The sequence below is a fragment of the Notamacropus eugenii genome, chromosome 6, assembly GCF_028372415.1.
Source record: "Notamacropus eugenii isolate mMacEug1 chromosome 6, mMacEug1.pri_v2, whole genome shotgun sequence".
In the NCBI taxonomy this organism is placed as follows: Eukaryota; Metazoa; Chordata; class Mammalia; order Diprotodontia; family Macropodidae; genus Notamacropus; species Notamacropus eugenii.
This window is the reverse complement of record NC_092877.1, coordinates 147615003-147635819: the sequence shown is the minus strand read 5'-3', so window position 1 is coordinate 147635819 and position 20817 is coordinate 147615003. Positions and strand designations below refer to the sequence as shown.

At 40.8% G+C, this 20817-nt stretch overlaps 2 protein-coding genes across 9 annotated transcripts in view; one reads left to right on the top strand and one right to left on the bottom strand.

The window, feature by feature from the left end:
* DCLK2 (doublecortin like kinase 2) overlaps window positions 1-5657 on the bottom strand; it is a 203666-nt gene extending 198009 nt beyond the window's left edge. For all 6 annotated transcript variants that reach the window (XR_011969725.1, XR_011969726.1, XM_072621226.1 and 3 more), the window contains exon 1: window positions 5110-5657. Coding sequence is in view for 4 of the 6 variants with exons in the window: in XM_072621226.1 (XP_072477327.1) it covers window positions 5110-5530 (421 nt within the window). In the remaining 2 variants the exon portion in view is untranslated. The remainder of the gene's footprint in view (window positions 1-5109) is intronic.
* A 9101-nt stretch (window positions 5658-14758) lies between these two features.
* LOC140510668 (pyrroline-5-carboxylate reductase 2-like) lies at window positions 14759-15830 on the top strand. 3 transcript variants are annotated; one of them, XM_072619436.1, is made up of 2 exons: window positions 14759-15148; window positions 15371-15830. In XM_072619436.1, the coding sequence occupies exons 1-2, from the start codon at window positions 14831-14833 to the stop codon at window positions 15791-15793; spliced, it is 741 nt and encodes a 246-aa protein (XP_072475537.1). In that variant the 5' UTR covers window positions 14759-14830; the 3' UTR covers window positions 15794-15830. The 3 variants fall into 3 exon arrangements, with proteins under 3 accessions (XP_072475537.1, XP_072475535.1, XP_072475536.1); XM_072619435.1 differs by having other exon boundaries at window positions 14787-15370; window positions 15455-15830; XM_072619434.1 differs by having other exon boundaries at window positions 14786-15830.
* The last annotated feature ends 4987 nt before the right edge of the window (window positions 15831-20817 follow it).

Sequence of the window (20817 nt, the reverse complement as noted above, 5' to 3'; positions counted from 1 at the left end):
CCCACTGTCTGATGATGCAACTTTAATGAAAACTGAAGATGCTGACAGTTCAGAGATGTATTCTTTCAATCTCCAGGGAGAAAAACAAGGGGATGGCTTTCCTAGAGTATATCTAGTTTAATCTAAAATGTCAAACTTTTTTACCAACAAGTTTGAGATAGCAGCTTTTCAAATAAATTAACTCAACTTCCCTCCTCAAAACTTCAATTCTCAGTGGAACCAAGAATTCTTTCTGATTACCGAATTCCTCTCATGGCAAGTCTACCTTGCTTGCTATCTGATCTCAGAGCCTAGAACACATAACATTACAGCCAGAAGGGATATTAGATGCCATGTTATCTGGTAAGTCTCACTTTACATATGAAAAAACTGAGGCCCATGGTAGGGTTGCTGATTTTCCCAAAGCCAGGAAGTAGCACAGTACAGGATGAAACCCAGGATCCCTTTCTTCCACAACAAACCTGTCTGATACCTCAATCAGCGAACTAGGTAGCCATTGGGTACTTTAAATATGAATAGACAAGGAAGTTAGCCATCTTGGTATAGGAGATACCATGCATAGCTTGGATTTAGGGAGATGTGAGTTCAAATCTCATATCTGAAACTGACTAGCTCTTTAACCCTGAGCAAGTCACTTAACTAAGACTTATTTTTCTAAAACAAAGGCTGTGATCTGGTGGAGGATGCTCCCATACATAGGGAGTTTCCTAGGAAATTAAGATCCTTTGTGAGTGCCCACATACACTGTAGGTAATACGATTAACAACCTGATGGACTTGCACTCACCTCTGAAATACATAACAACAGGCTTAAAAGGCACTTGCCTCACAACCCGTGAGATCAGTAAAGTTTTATGAATAAGAAAAGTGAAGCTGAGGAAAGTGAAAGATACAACTCTAGGTCACATAGTTTATAAGCAGCTTAGTCAGAATTCTAATCTGGTATTTTTTGACTCTCAGTTCAGTGGTCTTTCTACTTCACACAAGTTTCTTGCAGCAAATTTCTGTTTAGTGATAATAAAAGGTGGAAACCAGGCCTGTGAGTTCATTGCCTGAGGGAACTTCCAGATGTGTAAACTCCCTCCACCAAAGCAGCCACTTTGTCTGTACTGTATAATCTTAGAGAGATAACTAGAGGACTGAGAAATTGAGCGACTGATAGGCAGTATTTGTCAGAATTGGGATTTGAACTCAGGTGTTCTGGGTTCAAGGTTACCTTGTACTACATCACTGCTGTTGCTGCATTTGCAATAATATTAGAATTAAATTGAATCCCATCATCAAAATTAGTGATGCATATAATCGGCCAAACGTAGATGGCAAGAGAAACCTAATATGGACTTATAAATATCCCAAATCAATTAATTTAAGCTACAAAGGATAATTCACAAATCACAGAACCACCAATTCTGTTTATTCCTGAAAGAGACCTTGAAGGTCATCTAATTCCACTCCCACAAACTGAGGTACGGAAAAGGAATGTAACTAGCCCAATTTCACACCAGGTGCAACAGCACAGGTAGGATTCGAATCCAGATTCCCTTGCTTCCTAATGCCGTGTTCTATATCACCATATCATCCTACTTCTCCATGTGTGATTACCCAAATATTTTTATTTCATTTTCTTATCAACATAATTGAGTTCAGATGATTAAATCCTCTGTTGGAATGACCATTTTCTTGGTTTTTAGCTTTACTTTTATTCCCCTACAGCTCTTAGCCCAACAAAAGAAGGCCTTAATCCAAAATGCACACTTAATTCCCCCAACCAAAAGAAGAGGGGGAAAAAAATCACAAATAAAATGGGTTTAGAAAGCAGAAGTATAGCTTAGTTTAGGTTAGTCTCCCTGTATGAAATAATGGTGGTCAAGGAAGAAGGTGAAACAGACCATTGAATGTTGAAGCTGGATAATTTTCCAGCTTAGCATACAGTAAGCACTTAATAAATGCCCAATAAACTGACTTCTTCTGAAACACATTTTCTCAGCATAGCTTTAATAAGTATATTAGAAGTGCTGTGAATTCTCAGATAACACATCTGTTTTCAAGTGGGGCCTCCAAGAAATGAGTGAAAAAGAATTGACTTCTGGACTCTGACAAAAGATTATGGGCATCCCTGCCCTCTCCTTACTCATATGTAATCAAGAGTTGACTGTATATGAGCAGCTAGGTAGCAAAGTGGACAGAGTGACAGGCTTGAAGTCAGGAAGACTCATTTTCCTGAAGTCAAATCTGGCCTCAGACACTTTATAGCTGTGTGAACCTAAGAAAGCCACTTAACCCTGTTTGCCTCAGTTTTTGCTCTGTAAAATGAACTGATGGTAATGGCAAACAACTCCAGTATCTTTGCCAAGAAAATCCCAAAAGGGGTCAAAGGGAGTCTCAGAAACAACTGCACAACAATAACATACAAAAAATATAAGTACATGGATCTTAGGTTCATAAACTAATGGATCAGGAGAACTTTCAAGGTCATCTAGTCCAATCCTATCATTTTACACATGGGGAAACTTGAGGCCCCAAGACTTGAACCTAAGTACTTGCATCCAAATTCCACACTTTCCAGCATACCATACTGAACTTAGGACCAATATAACCTAGCTCAGTCTCATCTTCCTGGATGCCATATAAATGTAGAACCTTGTTTCAACCTTCTAATTCCACTTCAGGCACAACAGTTCCAGCTAAACTGGATTACTCATCATTCCTTTCCCATCTAGATGCCTATTTTTACCTATGTAGTAAACCATGCCTGGAATATTTGCCTATCTCATCCTATTGAAATTCTTCCCCTCCTCCAAAGCTCAACTTAGGTCTTCCTGAATTTCTGTAGGTTCCCAGGAATAAGGAAAAACTTTCCCTTCTCATATTTTTCAAACTATCGATATGGATCTCTCCAGCGAACTGATAACTCGTATTCCTGTTACTGGTCCAGCCATACCAGCCTTCTTACCATTCATCACACATGTTATTTCACTAATGCCACTACCCTTTATGAGTGTTCCCCATACCCAGAATGCACTCTCTTCTCACCTTTTAGTGTTAACTTTTAGAATCTCTACTTTCCTTCAAAATTCAGTTCAAATATCATCTTCTATATTAAGCTTTTCCCAATTTCCAGACTCCTAGGATCCCCCCTCCCAACATTACTTTGTGTCAATTTTGTATGTACTTTAATTTGTTCATGTCTCCCATATTACAGCGTAAGCTCCCTGAAGACAGAGACTTTCACTTTGGTCTTTGCATCTCCTTACTCAGCCCAAAGCATTGGTACACAGTGGGTGCTTAACACATGTTTAAAGATTATGTTATTTTCTTTTCTAGATAGGGCAAGGACTTAATCTTGTTTCCTCACAGTATCCCCTTTTGTCAAAGTATTAAAAAAAACACTTCTTCAACTAAAATAAAATGACCCTTTTGTGTAGTCATGGGATCCCTGTATTGGGTGAAATAAAGTTGAAAATTTAGAAGTTATTCATTTAGTCATCATCTACTGTCTCCAATGGTCTTTACTTACAATCCTGTACCAGTCTACTTTCTGCAGGTACAGAGATATGTAGACACTTACCTTTACTTACAAATAAAATACTCTACTGTGTCTCACTCCAAAATCATACCTCCCTAAACTCACAGATGTTCCACTGAAAAAGACCAGAATTTTAAGGACAATGGTCCTTCCAAATAAGTGAAGCATGTCCCAAGTACAGTACATTAAAGTATTACTCATCATTTGTGAAATCTTCAATTCCTCTCTACCTTAAATACAACTTTATTTTAAACTTCTTTAAAATGGCAGGTAGGTAGCACATTGGCAGACTGCTAGCCTGAAGTCAGGAAGACTCATCTTTATGAGTTCAAATCTGGCCTCAGACACTGGCTATGTGATCCTGAGCAAGTTACAAGTCCTGTTTGCCTCAGTTTCCTCATCTGTAAAATGAGCTGAAGAAGGAAATGGCAAACACACCAGTATTTTTGCCAAGAAAACCGCAAATGGGGTCATGAAGTATCAGACATGACTGAAAAACAACCAAACAACAAAAAATGCTTATCATGTGAGTTTTTATATTATAGACACCTGTGTGTCATATACCCCAATTCATTGTAAGTAATCTCTCTGAACCTCGGTTTTGTCATCATTAGATCACATGTGACCCAATCCCTTCATTTTACAGATAAGCAAAGTGATGATTAAGGGAGGTTAAGAGACTCGCTCAAGGTCACAAATAGGCAGAGGACATTGAAATTTGAACCCAGGCCATTTGACTCCAAATCCAGTGCTTTTTCCACTGCACCCCAACTTCATATGTAAAACAAGTGCATTCACCTAGAAAACTTCTAAGACCTCCAGAAGTTTTCAGCCTTTGATCCTGTGAATAAATTCCAAGAGAATCCAGGGACTGTGCCTTTTCTAAGTTTTTGATATCCCAAATGCCAAGCATACAGCTCTGGCACAGTAGTCACTCAAGTATTTGCCAAATGAATAAATCAAATGGTATAAGGGATGCATAGATCTCTGCAGAGAAAGTTGCTTTTCTGTATTGGTTTGTATTCATTCTGTATTTATAAGCACTTACCATGTACCAGGCCCCCTGCTAGTCACTGAGGATACAGAGACAAAAACTAAACTGTCCTTGCCTTCAAGGAGCTTATATTCTACTGGGAAGAAACAACAGGTATACATATAAGTTGTGTATAAGAAAATATATACTTATATACATATAAGTGTGTATACACAAAATATAAGAAAATAATTTTGGAACATTGGGACTTAAGATAGGAGGGGGAGGAATCAGGAAATGGAAGATGGTATTTAAGCTGATCTTTGAAACGTAATAAAACACTTTAAGGTAAATATTGGATCCCAGTCTCTGACCGGCACCAAAAGGGTTTTTTTAAAGTTCACACAGAGCATGTGAGTTTTAGACACACTATGTGAAGGAGCACACACTAGAGGTTTCAATAGCTGGGAAAGCCTTAGGGGAAACCCTACACAGGAGGATGGAGAGTTAGCAAGTGGAAGAGAATTGGCTAAGTTTCCCTGCTGGTCCACCTGCTTCACAACAGCATCCTGCCGCAGCACCCGAAGGGCTGCCACCTGCCACTTTCTTACCTTCTACCAGTTCCTCCAGGCTGGTGAGTTTCCGGCTGCCATCGATGGTGTAAATGGTTCGGACTCCCTGAGGCAGGTTCACGTTGTCTGATAGGGAGCGGGTGAGCTCCATGAGGAGGGCATCGAAGGACCTAAAGCGATCGCTGGAGATGGCATATACCAAGCCCTTGAAGTACCTGTCTCCATTCCGGTAGAATCGGGCCTTCTTGGCTTTCTTTTCGGAGCTGAGGGCCTGCAGGGTCCGGGTGCGGTAGAAACTGCAGTGGGCACTGTGTGCAGGGCTCGGGATGAGCCCATTCCCCTTGGGACCTGAGCTGCTGCTGCCCCCCGAGGAGCTGGGCCCCCCTCTCCTGGAGCCTGGTCGCTGCCTTCTGTCCCTCTCCTCAAAATGTTCCAGCTCAATGCTTCGTGTGTTGGCCATTGAAATGGTGCAAAAGCCTCTAAGTCTCTCACCAAAAATATGCCAACCAAATCCCCTCAGACACTTAAGTCACAAAGGAAATGGGATTCAGCACTTAAGGCTCTGGGGCCCCTAGGTCCAGCATACTACGCCTCTCCCCTGGGTGATGGCTTTGAGGGGTGGAGACGGAGCTGCAGCCAAACAAGCGAGCCTGCCTGGCTCAGGATGCGGCCCTGCTCTACAAGTGCCAGCTGTGCCTGGTGGTGCCCATTGTAGCCTCTCTCCCTGTCTCCCTGACGCCCCCACACGCACACACTATACTCCCCAAAGCCTCCTAACTCCCGCTGACAGCCACAGCCTCGGGAGGAGCGAGGGTGCAAACTTCGGAGGCCGGCCCCGGCTCACTGCCCTTTCCGCCCCCTGCCCACGCAGGCACACCAACACACACAATGCCCCACCGGGTGTAGCGAGCTACAGCTGCCGGCTAACGACCGCCGCTCTGTGGAGAGGAGTCCTGGGAGAGACGCATTCAATGTGCCCGAGCCTGAGCGCGTCACGCACCCCGCCCCCCCACCGCGGCCCGGGTGCCCGCTCTGCCCCCCGATCCCCGGGCTCCCGGCGTGGCAAGCGCCCCAGGGCCTCAGACCCCCCCGGGGATGCCTGCGGGCCTCGGCCTGACCCACCCCGCCTTCGCTCCCAGCCCTTCCCTGGGGCGCGTGAGCCTGGGAGGTGCGGGGGCGGGGCAACCAGCCTAGAGAAACCTGCAGCCCTGGCAGTGCCCCACGACCTCGCCACCCCTTCAGAGAAAGAAATAAATGAACAAACCCCGTTAAGAGAGGGAATAATGAAATTCAGATCCCGCTGATTTCCAGGCGAGCATCAGTGCAAAGGGCACGGCCCGGCAAACAAACGCACCCCTCCGCGCCTTTCTCCCCACCCACAGCTACCCTCGGTCTAGGCTGGAGGTGGCTTCTAGCCCGGGTGCCCGCCTGCCCGCCTGCCCGCCCGCGCGGAGCCTACGATAGGAGGAGGAAGCCGCACGCCGGGCCGCACTAAAGGCAATGCGGAGCCGGAGGAACGGGCTTCTCCTGGGTCCTAGGAAGCCTCAGCCTATTCTGACATCTCCTCCGGCTCAGCCTTGTGATGAGCGCAGAAGCAGCTGCACATGCCCCTCCAGCGGGTCACAGTCAAAGAGCTGGCATTAGAGAAAGAGGAAAAACCCAGCCACACACACACATACACACAACCGCACACATACACACAACCACACTGAACCACACACACACACATACAACCACACACAACTACAAAGGAAGGAGACTCAAGGGCAGGGCTCACATCCCTTGGCTAGGCACCAATAGAGAAACTAACGGATCTCAAAGGCGGGCCAGCAAACAGAAAAGATGACATTTGAATTAAGACAGAATCCATTTATGAATAAAAGGAAGACAAAGAATCAGAGGAAGATTTGAATCAGTTAGATGTGTAATGCATATATACATATATATGTATATATATATATCACATACATAAGTACATTGCCAATTTCCCTAAAAGCTTTTCTGATTGTCATGTTTATTTTATTTTTAAAAGAGGAAGTCACTGTTTTCCGGTGCCTCTTTTTTTAACTTTGCAGAATTAGACCTGATATGCTCTTTATCTATTTAATAATTTTCCACCCCAATCCTATTTTGATGCCCCATTTTGACAGGGAGGTGTGCCTTGGCTATGCCAAAAGAGTGTAAACTCTGACATGTTAGTAAAAAAAACAAAAGATTTAGAGCTGAACAATACCTTTCCATTCAACCCCTTCCTTTAAAAAAAATTTAGTTTTTTCAATTAACAAAATTGATCCTCCTCCCATTAAAAAAAAAAAAAAACCCAAAATTTATAACAAATACATACAGTAAAGCAAAATTAATCCACACTGGCCATGCCAGAAATTCTGTTCCTCATTTTGCACTCTGAGTCCCCTGGCATGATGGTTGTCAATTGCATTAATTCTTAGTTCTTAGGCATTTCAAAGTCTTTTGTCTTTATAGTGTTTCTTATTATATAGCTTGCTCTCTTGATCCTGCTCATTTCTCTCTGCATCAGTTCATACAAATTTTCATGTTTCCCTGTCATTTTACTAGCATTTTTAAATGCCTTCTATACGCCTAAACACTGTGCTGACTGCTCAGCGTACAAAGAAAGGCAAAAGAACCCAACCAATGAAAACACTGGTCCCTGCTCTCAAAAAATTCACTCTGATAGGAGAGACAACCCGACATACAGTTATACATAACCAAGATACACACACACACACACACACACACACACACACACGCCTACATTGGCAGTCATCTCATAGAAAAGGCACTAAAAGGACAGGAAAAAGCATCTTGCAGAAGGTAACACTTTAGCTGAGATTTGAATGAAGCCAGGGAAGCCAGGAGGTAGAAATCAGGAGGGAAAACATCAGGCTTGGGGGACAGCCAGTGAAAATGTTCAGAGTAGGAAGATGAAGTGTTTTCTTCAAGGAACAGCAAGCTAACCAGTGCATTTGGAGGGGAGGAAGGTGTGGAGGTGTAAGAAAATTGGAAACAACGGTGAGAGGAAATTATGAAGGATTTTAAAAGCCAAACATAGGGTTGTATTTTTGGTCTTGGATGTAAACTGGAGCCACTTCAGTTTTTTGAGGGGGAGGTGGTGATGTGATAAGATTTATGTATTAGGAAGAACAATGAATAGGAGTAGGGAGAGACTTAAAGCAGCGAACCCAACCAGAAGGTCATTTGTAATAGTCCAGGAGAATAGGGGCAGTTTTAGAGGGGAAAGGGGGGACATATAGGGGAGATGGTGTGAAGGTAGAAATGACAGATCTTGATAACTGGTTGTATATTGAGGGTAAAGGAGAGTGAAGAGTCAAGGATAACACCTAGGTTTCAAGCCCAGGGGACTGAGGATGGTAGTTTCCTCAAGAATGAGAGGCAAGTTAGGAAGAGAGTAGGTTTTGGAAGGAAAGATAATAAAAAGACTGACTCATGTTGAGTTTAAAATGTCTATGGGACATCTAATTTGAAATATGCGGTAGGCAATTTGAGATGTGACTGGAGGTTAGCAGAGAGGTTAAGGCTAGATAAGGATATATAAGAATCATCAGTATTGAGATGATAATTGGATCTAGGGAAGCTGATGAGATCAAGTAAAACAGTATGGAGGGAGATAAAAAGATCCCAGAGAAACTCAGTTAATGGGCATGACCTGGATGAAGATGCAGTAAAGGAGGCAAGAAGTGGTCAGATAGGTAGGAGGAGAAGCAGTGTAATAAAAACCTAGCATCAAGGACAAGAGGTTACTCAACAGACAATGGCTGCAGAAAGTTCAAGAAGTATGAGAGTGAAGAAAAAGCTACTAGATTTGGCAATTAAGAGATTATTGGTAACCTTGGGGAGAGCAGTTTCAGTTTAATGATGAGGTCAGTATGAGTTGAGAAGAGTGAGAGGAAAGGAGGTGGAGACCCTCCTCTCCCCACATTGGAGAGGCCTCCTCAAGGAGTTTAACCGCAAAAGGGAGGAGAGATATAGGATGATAACTAGCAAGGATGAACAGATCTATTGAATGTTTTTTTGAGACTAGGGGAAAGAAGAATGTTTGTAGGAAGGAGAGAAACAACCAGTTGACAGGAAAATATTGAAGAGTGGTGAGAGAATAGGAATGATAGAAGGGGCAATCTGAAGAAGATAGGATGAAATGGTATCACTTGTGCATGTAAAGGAGTTTGCCTAGCAAGGAGAAACGTCATCTATTAATGTGAAACAGAGATAAAGGAGGAGAGGATGGCAAAAGACATCTGTGTGATGTGAGAGTAAGAGGGGAAAAGAGGGAATTCTCACTAAATAGCCAAGAGTACCATGACATCAGAGAAGTCATACCATGATATGAAATGAATTGTATTTAAGTGAGGGAAGGCTGTGCAAAGTCACCAGCCTCACTTTCTCCTATGGAGCCATTTGGGTCCAGTGGCAAGATATAGATCAGGATAGCTGGAGATGGCCCTGGATACAGTAGGAGACCTTGGCCTTTATAAGCCTTTACAAGCCTCTGATTACAAGCCTCTGAAGTAATACCCATTCAGTAATTAAGGCTAAGTAAGAAATGAGGAAGAGAAAGGCCTCTTTTGCCTAGTCAAAAAAAAAAAAACAAAAAAAAACAAGCTGGGAGGGGAACACCCTCAGTGTTAGGCAAGGTTGTCAGTTGAGAGGGGAGGAAGGGAAGCTATAGAGGGTTGGAGAAGGAATGAAAAGTCTGGAAAAGCTGTTCCAGTGAGTGGAATAGTGAATAGATTAGGGAGGTATAAAAGGAATACCTTGCTGCAGTGAGGGGCCAGCTAAGATTATATAATATAAACTTATAGTAGACCTAGTCAGCAGCTTCATGATTTTCTCCAGCTTCCATCAGCAGCATACGAGAAGAGCCAAGATAGTGGACAATGGGAATATTTCAAGTCTAAGTCTTGAAAAGTTAAGATCTTCAACAGGGTAAAAGGGCAAGGGCCTCTAGATAAGAGGACAGTACAGAGTTGAGCTGGTTCAACAAAGGATCAAGATGGAAAAGCGAAAAAAAAAAAAAAGATAATCCAATGCATGGGTGATCACCTAGGAAAGAACGGTGGGGCAGAGGAATTAAATGTAGTAGAGATGACAAAGAAAAATGTTTGGAATTACAAGAGAGAGGGAGAGATAGAATGATAACAGATTATGATCAGATAAAGGAATTTCAGAGTACATGAACATGTGGAATACTTGTGGATAATGGTAAGATCCAGGGTATTATCATCTGTATGTAGCTGAGGTGGGGGTGGAAGAATAGGTCAGGGGAAATGAATAAGTTGAAGAATTGGAATGTTAGCATGTTTGAGGGAATATCAATACGTAGTTTGAAATCAACTAGTATGGCAAGAGTTAGGGAGAAAATACTATGATCCAGCACTGAACTTACTGAGGAGGGAATGAGTCCTCTACAAGTCTATGGATAATAGCTAGCAGAACTTTTATTAGGAGATAAATTTGGATTAAATGAAACTCTAAGAAAGAGAGTTAAAGGGAGAACCAGGAAGTAACAGTGGAGAACAAGGAGCAATCCAACTCTCCCACCATGACCTCTTAGTTGTGTGAGTTAAAGTGCCAACACTGCTGGAAAGGGTATCCATGGAAGCTGAGTCACCAGGAGTGAACTAGGTCTCAGTGAGTGCCGATATGGAATGAGCAAGAAAGGAAAGGATTTAAGGTGAATCTAGTTTATTACCTATGAAGCATGCATTCCAGAGAGCACAATATTTTGGGTTAGGTAGCTATAAAGTGGAAGGTTTGGGGATTGATCCGGTGTTGGGTTGAAAGGTACAGGAATAAGGGAAGAGTCAATGGGAGAAGAACCATCCCTTTTGACATGACTTATGATTACATTACATTCATATGCTACAATTCCTGTTGCCATTGTCCAGTTGATGGGTACGCCCTCCTTAATGTCCAGTTCTTTAACACCAGAAAAGGGTAGCAAGGTGGCATTGTAGATAAAACACCAGGCCTGGAGTTAGAAAGATTCATCTTCCTGAGTGCAATTCTGGCCTTAGCCATTTACTAGCTGTGTGACCCAGAGCAAGTCACTTAATCCTGTCTGCCTCAGTTCCTCATCTGTAAAATGAGTTGGAGAAGGAAATGATAAACCACTCCAGCGTCTTTGCTAAGAAACCTCAAATGGGATCACAAAGAGTCGGACATGTTTGAACAATAATATCACTACCATCACAAAAAGTTGCTATAAATATTTTTGTACATATGGATCCTTTTCTTCTTTGTTTGAACCTCCTCCTTTTATAGATGAGGAAACTGAGGGTCAGGGAGATGAAGATAGAAAGACTTCAACTACAGCTCTGCCTAGCTAAATTCAAAGCCATTATCATCAAATTGGCTCAGAGTGATTAAGTTATAATGGGATTGTCCTATTCATATATTGGAGCAGTAGCCATTCTGAGTAAATGCTAGATCCTTGAAACATTAAAGAAAATTGTCTAAGAAGTTTAGAACCAGGTCATCAGTAAATCAGATAAAATTTCTACTTGCATTTAGTATCTACTTTTGCCTTTTGGGGACTTGAGGAAATTTAACACTTCAGAGGTAACATAATATAATAGAAGGGATGCTGGATTTCTGAGTCAGAGGATCCATGTTTGAATTCAGCTCTTCCATTTACTACTTAGGAGACTTTGGGCAGATCTCTCTGGGTCTTAGCCTCATTGCTTTTAAAAAGAGGGTTCCACTAGGTAGCATCAGAGATTCCTTCCAGCTTTGGATCTACAATGCTAAAACATAGCACCAGGATCTTAGATTTTTCTTTGGAAGGGTCTCACAAGGCCACCTGGACAATCCTCTCATTTTACAGATGAGGAACTGAAGCCTAGGGAAATTAATGGTTTGCTTGTAGAATACTGCCTGCAACTTACACAAGAATTGAAATTCACAACCCCTATTAGATTGTTCTTTTTAACCTCTCAGTACCTACCATGATGACTTATGTATAGTAAAGTGGTAAATTACACGTTTGTTAAGTGAAAGAAGGAATGTAGTAAAATGTTCCTTTTACTGATCATAGAATGTACTGAGTCTACGTTCTCTTGACCAAAATGGATTTGATATAGAAAAACTCATTCCAATACTAATAACAAATTTGATTTAGAGGAGGCCATAAAGTATGATGCAAAGAAAAGAACTTTAGCCTTGGAATCAGAGGACTTGGGCTTCAAATCATGTCCCTGATGATTACTACCTGTATCACCTTGGACAAGTTACTGAACTTTCCTGGGCTACATTTTCTCATCTTTAAAGTGAGGAAATTGAACCAAATGAGCTTTAAGGTCCCTTCTAGGTCTAAATCTATGACATTTAATTCCTTTCTTCCATGACTTTGCCAAGACTATCTTATATCCCTAGAAGGCATAGTGTACTAACCTCCAACACTCAGAATCTTTCACTTATTTCAGGATTCAACTCCTACTAGGCTACCCATGGCACAGTGCCTGGCACATAGTAGGTATTCTGTCTCTCTCTAAATTATATTGTATTTCTTCATCTGTGTAAACATTTATCTATCACTCCATTAGAACATGTCTCTTGAGTTTAGAGAACAGTTTTGTTTTTATCTTTGCCTATCCAGTGTTTTGTATATTATTGAATTAAAAATTATAGGAAACTCTTAGTCCTATGTGCCCTACTTTCATAATTTAAAATTTTAGCAGCCAAGGTAAATATTCTTACTTAGGATCCAAGTTACAAAAGATTCCTAATCTAGCCTTAAGCACCAACATTTTCTTGATACAGCTGACATCTTTTTCCCCTTGAGAGGCACTGCTTGACCTGAGATTCTTGCTCCTAAGTAGGGGTGGGACCAGACTCTCCCAGGACACTGCAAGTTCTGCCACTTGGGATGTTTCCTGGTTTAAACAGATGCCTCCTTAGGAGATGCTGTGGCTGCTATGGTTCTCCTAGGGTTTGTCATGAGGTGGAAACTCTCCTTTATGGTTACCTTTCTCTTGCTTGTGAATTTTGTAGTGCACCGTCTGAGGAAAGTGCTTTGCACTATTAAAAGAAAAATCAACCTCACAATGGCTTCATTTTGCCTATTAAAATCCAGAACCATAACTAAGTTGGGTGACTAGAGTTTTGCCCCAGGGCACCTAATTTAGAGGGGGATGACAGTAATTTTAATCCATTAGTAACAGGAGCATCACCTAGTTAGTAGAAATATTTTGCTAATATATGGGATGGTATGAGATCATTGAACATGAAAGAACTCCCTGTCCCATCCTGGGATGAAATTTCCCACTACCCAAGCATTCTTCCTAATAGTGGTTTCATACTGATATTTCATTTTCTCTGCCCACATTTCAGAATTCAGTGTCTTTTACCCTCCAGTTGAGGACCCACTTCATGCCACTCATCCAGGGCAAAGTTTGGGCTAAGCCTATGCTGTGTGAAACTTATGGCTCTGCTGAATTCAATTGCAAAGTCCAGTTTCAGGCTAGCTCTTTTAGTTTGCAGGTTAGAAACTGACCCTTTCTACTACCTTGAAGAATCTAAAAGTATTGAGTCCTTACTACGTGACAGAGCATTGTACTAATTTAGATAAGATGTCCCTGTCTTTATAGTCTAGCACTGGGCTACAACATAATCACAACTATATTTTGCAATAATAGAGTTGGTCAATAAAGAATTATGAAGCACCTATTATGTGCTAGCAACTGTGCTGAGCACTGACAATACAAAGAAAGGCAAAAAGACAGTCCCTGATATCAAGGAGCTCTTGGTCTATTGGGGAAAACAACACAGAAAGAAGCTGAAAAGCAGAGAAGATGAGGGTGGGGGATGTTTGATAAGGAGGCTGCCTGAGTTACCTGAAGAGTACCTTGACCTAGAGGGGGCAAGGTCTCCCACTGCATCCTGGGTCATCTCCAGTCGTTTTGATGAATATCAGGTCACTGAATCCAGATGGCTCAGGAGGAGAAGTGAGGCTGGTAACCTTGCACAAAACAAAGTCAAGTGCAAGTCATGTCATTATTTCTCTGATGGCATAGTCTTCTCCAGCAATGAAGGATGAACACCACAACAACCTGGGTCTCAAGAGCATGATGAAATCCTAAAGGAGAGGAGAGAAATGATCTGAGGAGTGGAGAGTTTCGGAGTTGATTTCATTTTTCAGAAGGATGAGTTTCTGAAGAAGCCCAGGAAAGCAGCCAGGTGGGCAATGGTTGCATGATAAATGCCTTAAAGAAGAGAAAACAAAGGGAGGTTAAGGGACCAGGCCAATATCTGAATTGGTGGAACAGAGAAGGCATCAAGAGTATAGAACACTGTCATGTGTTCTCTCTGGTGAACTTAGCAAGCAGAACATTCTAATATGCAAAGAACCAAACCAAAAAAGATTGTATAGTATATAAGACTATGAAGCTTTCTCATGTAGTTTGTACAGTGTATTTTAACTTTAATAGGATAGCAATAAACATGTTCTGCAAGTCTGTGTCTCTTTTTGAACTTCCTTCCGCTCCCATTTGTTTATTCTTCAATGTTTCATTGAAACTCTAGTTTCTTTTCTCCCCCTAATCCTGCACCATTATCATTGCCCACAAACTCTTCCCTTGATGAAGAAGTATCTTTAGTAATAAAGAATAATCAACACCCCGATAAGGATTCCTGGGACCCCGATAAGGATCCCTGGGGAGCAGCTGCATCTGAGGGCTTTCTTTCCAGCTGTTCCAACTGTTGGGGGGACAACGCCTCCAGGACTATGAGTGTGGGCTTCATTGGGGCCAGCCAGTTGGCCTTTGCCCTCGCCAGGGGCTTTACTGCAGCAGGTGTCCTGGCTTCCCACAAGGTAATGGCTAGCACTCCATATATGGATCTGCCCACAGTTTCTGCACTCAGAAAAATGGGTGTGAAGCTGACCCATGACAACAAAGAAACCATGCAGCACAGTGATGTGCTCTTCCTGGCTGTCAAACCTCACATTATTCCCTTCATCCTGGATGAGATTGGGTCTGATATCAAGGACAGACACATCGTGGTCTCCTGTGCTGCTGGTGTCACTATCAGCTCCATTGAGAAGAAATTGACAGCATTCCATCCAGCCCCCAAGATCATTCGATGTATGACCAACACCCCTGTATTGGTCCGGGAAGGAGCCACAGTATATGCCACTGGTACCCATGCCCTGGTGGAGGATGGGAAACTCCTAGAACAGCTAATGAGCAGTGTGGGCTTCTGCACAGAGGTGGAAGAAGACCTGATAGACGCTGTCACAGGACTCAGCGGCAGTGGCCCTGCCTATGCATTTATCGCCTTGGATGCTCTAGCAGATGGCGGGGTGAAGATGGGCCTTCCAAGAAGACTGGCAGTCTGCTTGGGTGCACAGGCCTTACTGGGAGTGGCTAAGATGCTCCTGGATTCAGAGCAGCATCCAGGACAGCTCAAGGACAATGTTTGCTCCCCTGGGGGAGCCACCATTCATGCTTTGCACTTCTTGGAAAGTGGTGGATTTCTATCTTTACTCATCAATGCTTTTGAGGCCTCCTGCATTCGGACCAGGGAACTGCAGTTCATGGCTGACCAAAAGAAGATCTCCCCATCTGCCATCAAGAAAACCCTCCTACATAAAGTGAAGTTGGAGTTGCCTCCTGTTTCCACACACTCACTTTCCAGCGGAGTCAAGCTCCTTAATTGGACCCAGGCCCCTGGGGCCAAGAAGGATTGAGATGGATTTACCTCCCTTCTACCTAGTCTGAAACCCATCCCTCTTCCCTGCAGTCAGGGTACTTACTCTCTGAGCTCCTAGCCAGTTCTAGTCCCTAATACTCAGGGAGAGAAGCCTCTGTAGCAGCTTTATCCCCTGTAATAAAGCTACTTTAAATCTCTTTATGTCAGTGTAGAGGTGGACTTAGGTGTATTAATTTAACCACATTTAAAGTAATCTTTTTTCTCTTATGGATGGAAGGCAGAAAATCTAGGAGTAGTTTTTAGTGCAGTGGCAGTGAAGAAACACTACAATCACTTGAGTTTGAATGAAAGATATCAAATTTGTACATGTGGGTTTTTTAAAAATCATGCTTTATAGATACAATTATCTTTTTAAATAATTTTAATAGCATTGGGTTATAACATGGATTCTGCTAATTTTGTTTCAATAAAATTCTATTTTTGATTTTAAAAAAAAGAGTAATCAAGCAAAATAAATCAGCACTGTAGTCATATTTTCTAAACTTTACTTGACATGAAGATTTGATAGTGATGAGAAGTTACAAAACATACGAAAGAAAGAGAAGTTATCTTGATCCCATCCAGAAGGCAATGGATGATAGGTGGCTATTTTCTTTTGCAACGTCAGGAGAATTGGAGGAATGTCTCCAGCTCACTGAGTGAATTCCTTGAGGCAAAATTATGGGTGTATGTGGATAAAAATAATATGGAATGGGTAACTGAGGCAGCCAGGGTTACAAGTAAGTCTTGGGAATAGGATTTGAATTTAGACCTTCATGACTTCAGGCCCAGTGCTCTGTCCAAAGGGCCACCTAAAGAATGGTCTGCATTTTTAGAGGGAATATTCACATTGATAAGATCCCAGATCCATTTGAGTTCTTAAGTAAAACTTTAAAATGATTTTGAAAATAGATGCTTACTTAGGGTGATTAACAATTTGTAGTATCAAAGACAGAGATAAACTTATTTAATTTTATTCCCCATATATATCTTAAAGGGAGTGGATAGTAGAATGTAAGGTCTTAGGTTGTCTTTATGTCTCCAATGCCTAGTATAGTACCTGACACTTAGGTGGTACAGTGGCTAGAGCACTGAACCTAGAGTTAAGAAAACTTGAGTTCAAATTCAGCTTGCACACTTACTAGCTGTGTGACCCTGGGCAAGTCACTTAACTCTGCTTCTGTTATTCTCATCTGTAAAATAATAGTAATAACACCTCTCAGTGTTGTTGTGAGTGTCATATGGGATAATTATTGTAAGGTACTTAGCACTGTGCCTAGGACACGGTAGGTGCAATCCAAACATTAAATATCATTAATACTGTTTAGTAAGAATTCAACAAATGTATATTGATTGGAATTGAAATGAAATTAATTGGTTACTTATTTTGTGGTAAGTCATTGTGGCCAAGTGAATAGTGTGTTAGACCTTGAGTCAAGAAGACCTGGGTTTGAATCATACCTTAAATGCTCCAAGTTCATAAATATAGATAAAGCACTTAACCTCTGAATCCCAGCATCTTTATCTGTAAAAAATGATATCAATTCCTAAAGTGTCTACATCACAGGATTGTTGTAAGGCTTAAATAGGAGAATTTATGAAAAGAGTTTTATAAATTTTAAAGTATTATATAGTTATTATTATTATGGGTAGAAAACAATTGTGTACTTATCTTAAGGCCTCCCTTAGAAGAATGTTCACTGCCTTTTTCTATTTTTTAAATGGATAAAAAAATTAACAATTTAGCAGGTAAACTCCTTCAAAAGAAACTTCATTATATATTCTAGTATGGGCTTTGGTATATGTGACTTGCCCTAAGCATCTCCTCTCATTCTTGTTTCTTCTCATAAGTCCATATTTTAAAAAATCTTTTTGCAAACATCATATTGAATAAATATTATAATTATTCTTACTCTTGCAAAAGTAGTCTTTTTTTGTTGTTGACTTTAAAAATTAAAAACAATCACATTTTTAGTGTACAACACCAACAAAAAGACTGGGTAGAAAACTGTGAGCTTGTATGAGGTAGTGCTTTTCTAAGGAATAAATACACATTCTTCTTTGGGCAAGAAGCCTTTGATTTCAGAGGCAGTTTTCCACTGGCTCCATTATGTAATCTGTAAAGGGCATCCTGTAGCCTTCCAAGCTGCAAATGCTGAAGCTTTTTTGCCATCTCATGCTTCCAGTCATCGTTCACTCTCTGCCAAGTTCTTCTCTGAGAAATGAAAGTGACGAATCAGCTCTCTTCAGTTTGAAGGGGGAGTGAATTGGTGACCATGGATAGGCTTAAATATTAAAACAAGGAACTAATCACTCATATCATTATCTTTCTTGACGACAAATTCCACCTTTATCAAACCAGCCTTGAAAAGAGGGAATAAAAGGCAAACTGGCAGAGATTAAGAGTTCCATGAAACACTTCAGACCACACATGCCTCCCTACACGCTGGAAATAGGACTTAGACCCAAACAGGCTACCACTTTCTCCCTCTCACTGCTATTTAAAACTTTTGCTCTCTTTTTCATTTATGTTTTTCAAAGCACTTTATCTGAACATACAACCCCTATTCTGCCCCCCAACATGTACCTCATACACAAATGAATTTTTACCACATATCTCTAATGCAAAATATAATAATTTTGTCATCATAAAATATTAGAACTAGAACTGAAAGATATCTGGTCTAGAGGTTCTTAATATTTTTTTCTGTCAGTGACCCCTTTGCGGTCTTAGTGAAGCCAAGTAATCCTTTCTCAGAAATTTTTAAATGCATAAAATAAAATATATAGAATAAAAAGGAAATGAATTACATTGAAATACAGCTATTTTTTAAAAAATTAAAAACTAGTTCCTGGAAGCCTGGATTAAAAAACCCCAACTATTCAAATATAGCAGCTAAAATGCTCATACCCTTTGACCTAGAAATTCCATTATTAGAGTTCTACCCCATTGATTAGAAGTCCCAATGTACACCAAAATATTTATAGCAGCATTTTTTTATAATAGCAACAAATTAGAAACAAAGTGGATGTTCATCTATTGAGCAATAGTTAAGTGGATTATGTTACATGAATATAATAGAATACTATTCCACTGTTGAGAAACGATGGATGAGATGAATTCAGAGAAGGGTGGAAAGATCTATTTGAATGGATGCAGAGTGAAGTAAGCAAGAGTCAGTAAGACAATGGTAATAGTAACTACAATGATATAAATAGAACAATTGCCTATTAAAAAGGTGAATTTTGTAAAATTTTAAAGAACACGACTCAAAAGAAGAGATAAAAGAAGACACCCACAAGTATTGTACATTGCATATATTTTAATACTTTTTCAATGTATGGATGAATTATACTGATTTTTTTCCTTTGATGTCTTTAAAAAGTATTTACTATAGGGGATAGTTCTCTGGGAGGAGGGAGTAATATTGGGGGAAAATTATGGTGATGTAAGAAAATAACCCTCAAAATAGAAATAAAAAGTTATTTAAAAGAAAACAAATAAAAATGACCCTGTTAGTGCAACCCTATCATTTTATAGATAGGACCCAGTGATGTCCAATAAACCACCTAAGGTTACATGACTAACAACAGCACCATAGCTAGCTGGCTAGCATCGACTAAGTGGACCGTTGCCCAAGGGTGTCTATATGGATGGAGGGAATGATTATTCTTTCTCCTCACGGCTACTGTCGTTCCTCAGCTTCTCAGTACTCCAGAGGCAGCTTATTGCTGTTTATGTCCAATTCTTTGTGACTCCATTCGGGATTTTCTTATCAGAGATATTGGAGTGGTTTGCCATTTCCTTCTCTAGTTCATTTTACAGATGAGGAAACTGAAGCAAACAGGGTTAAGTGACTAGCTTGGGATCACACAGCTAGTCAGTAACTGAGGTTAGATGTGAACTCATGAAGATGAGTCTTCCTGACTCCAGGCCAGGCACACTATCTACTGTGCCACCTAGTTGCCAATACCATAATTAAATTACTGATCTTGGAGTCAGGATAATAGGGGTTCACCTGGGTTCCACTGTCTATTTCTAAATTGAGATGAAAAAATAGAAGCCAACTTTATCAGTTCTAATGTCCCACCAAATGTGACTATGAGGTATTCTTTACCTCTACAATAGAGGAAAAACTTTCAGCCTCATATTCAAGTCATGAAGACGTTTGAGTACAAGCTCATTCAGCTGATTCACATCTTGTGAGGAGAACAGCACACCTATCATTACAGCAATTCCTAAAAGTGAACCAGTTTGGGAATATTTTTATGAGGAAAGCAAAATAAAGTAACTGTTTGAATATATGCATAGGATATCTTTAAAAAACAAAACAAAGTCTATGTCTGAATAGGCTTTAGAGTGTCTACAATAGGGTACACATTCTGTAAAAATAGGGGTTTTTTTCAGCTACATAAATTCAAACCTGCTCTGATATTAGCCCTGCTTTAGGACACTTCCCTCCAAATCAGACATGGGCAACTAGGTGGAGCTGTGGATAAAGCACTGGGCATGGAATCAGGAAGATCATCTTCTTGAGTTCAAATCTGGCTTTAGAGACTTAGTAGCTATGTGACCCTGGGAAAATCACTTGACCCTGTTTGCCTCAGTTTACTCATCAATAAAATGAGTTGGAGAAGGAAATGGCAAACCACTCCAATATCTTTGTCAAGAATATCCCAAATGGGGTCATGAAGAGTTGGACACTACTGGAAAATGACTCAACAACAAAAAATCAAGCACAGTTGTGATCCTTGTTAGGGGAGAAAGTTTGCAGACAAGATCACGGATCTGTTTGGTTCTGTACCTCATCTGTTTTTTGGAAAATGAGAAACAGGAGCTCACATAGTTCATACTGAACTAATAGAGTCAATCAATTGATATTCTTATTAGAAGGTGTATAATTCATACATTATTTTTAAGCCCCTGTCCAAGAATTATTAAACGTCATTTCTAAGTCATACAATTTTTTTTCCCTCTGTGAAACTTGAATTTCTCCTCTTAAATAGTATTTGCTTTTACAA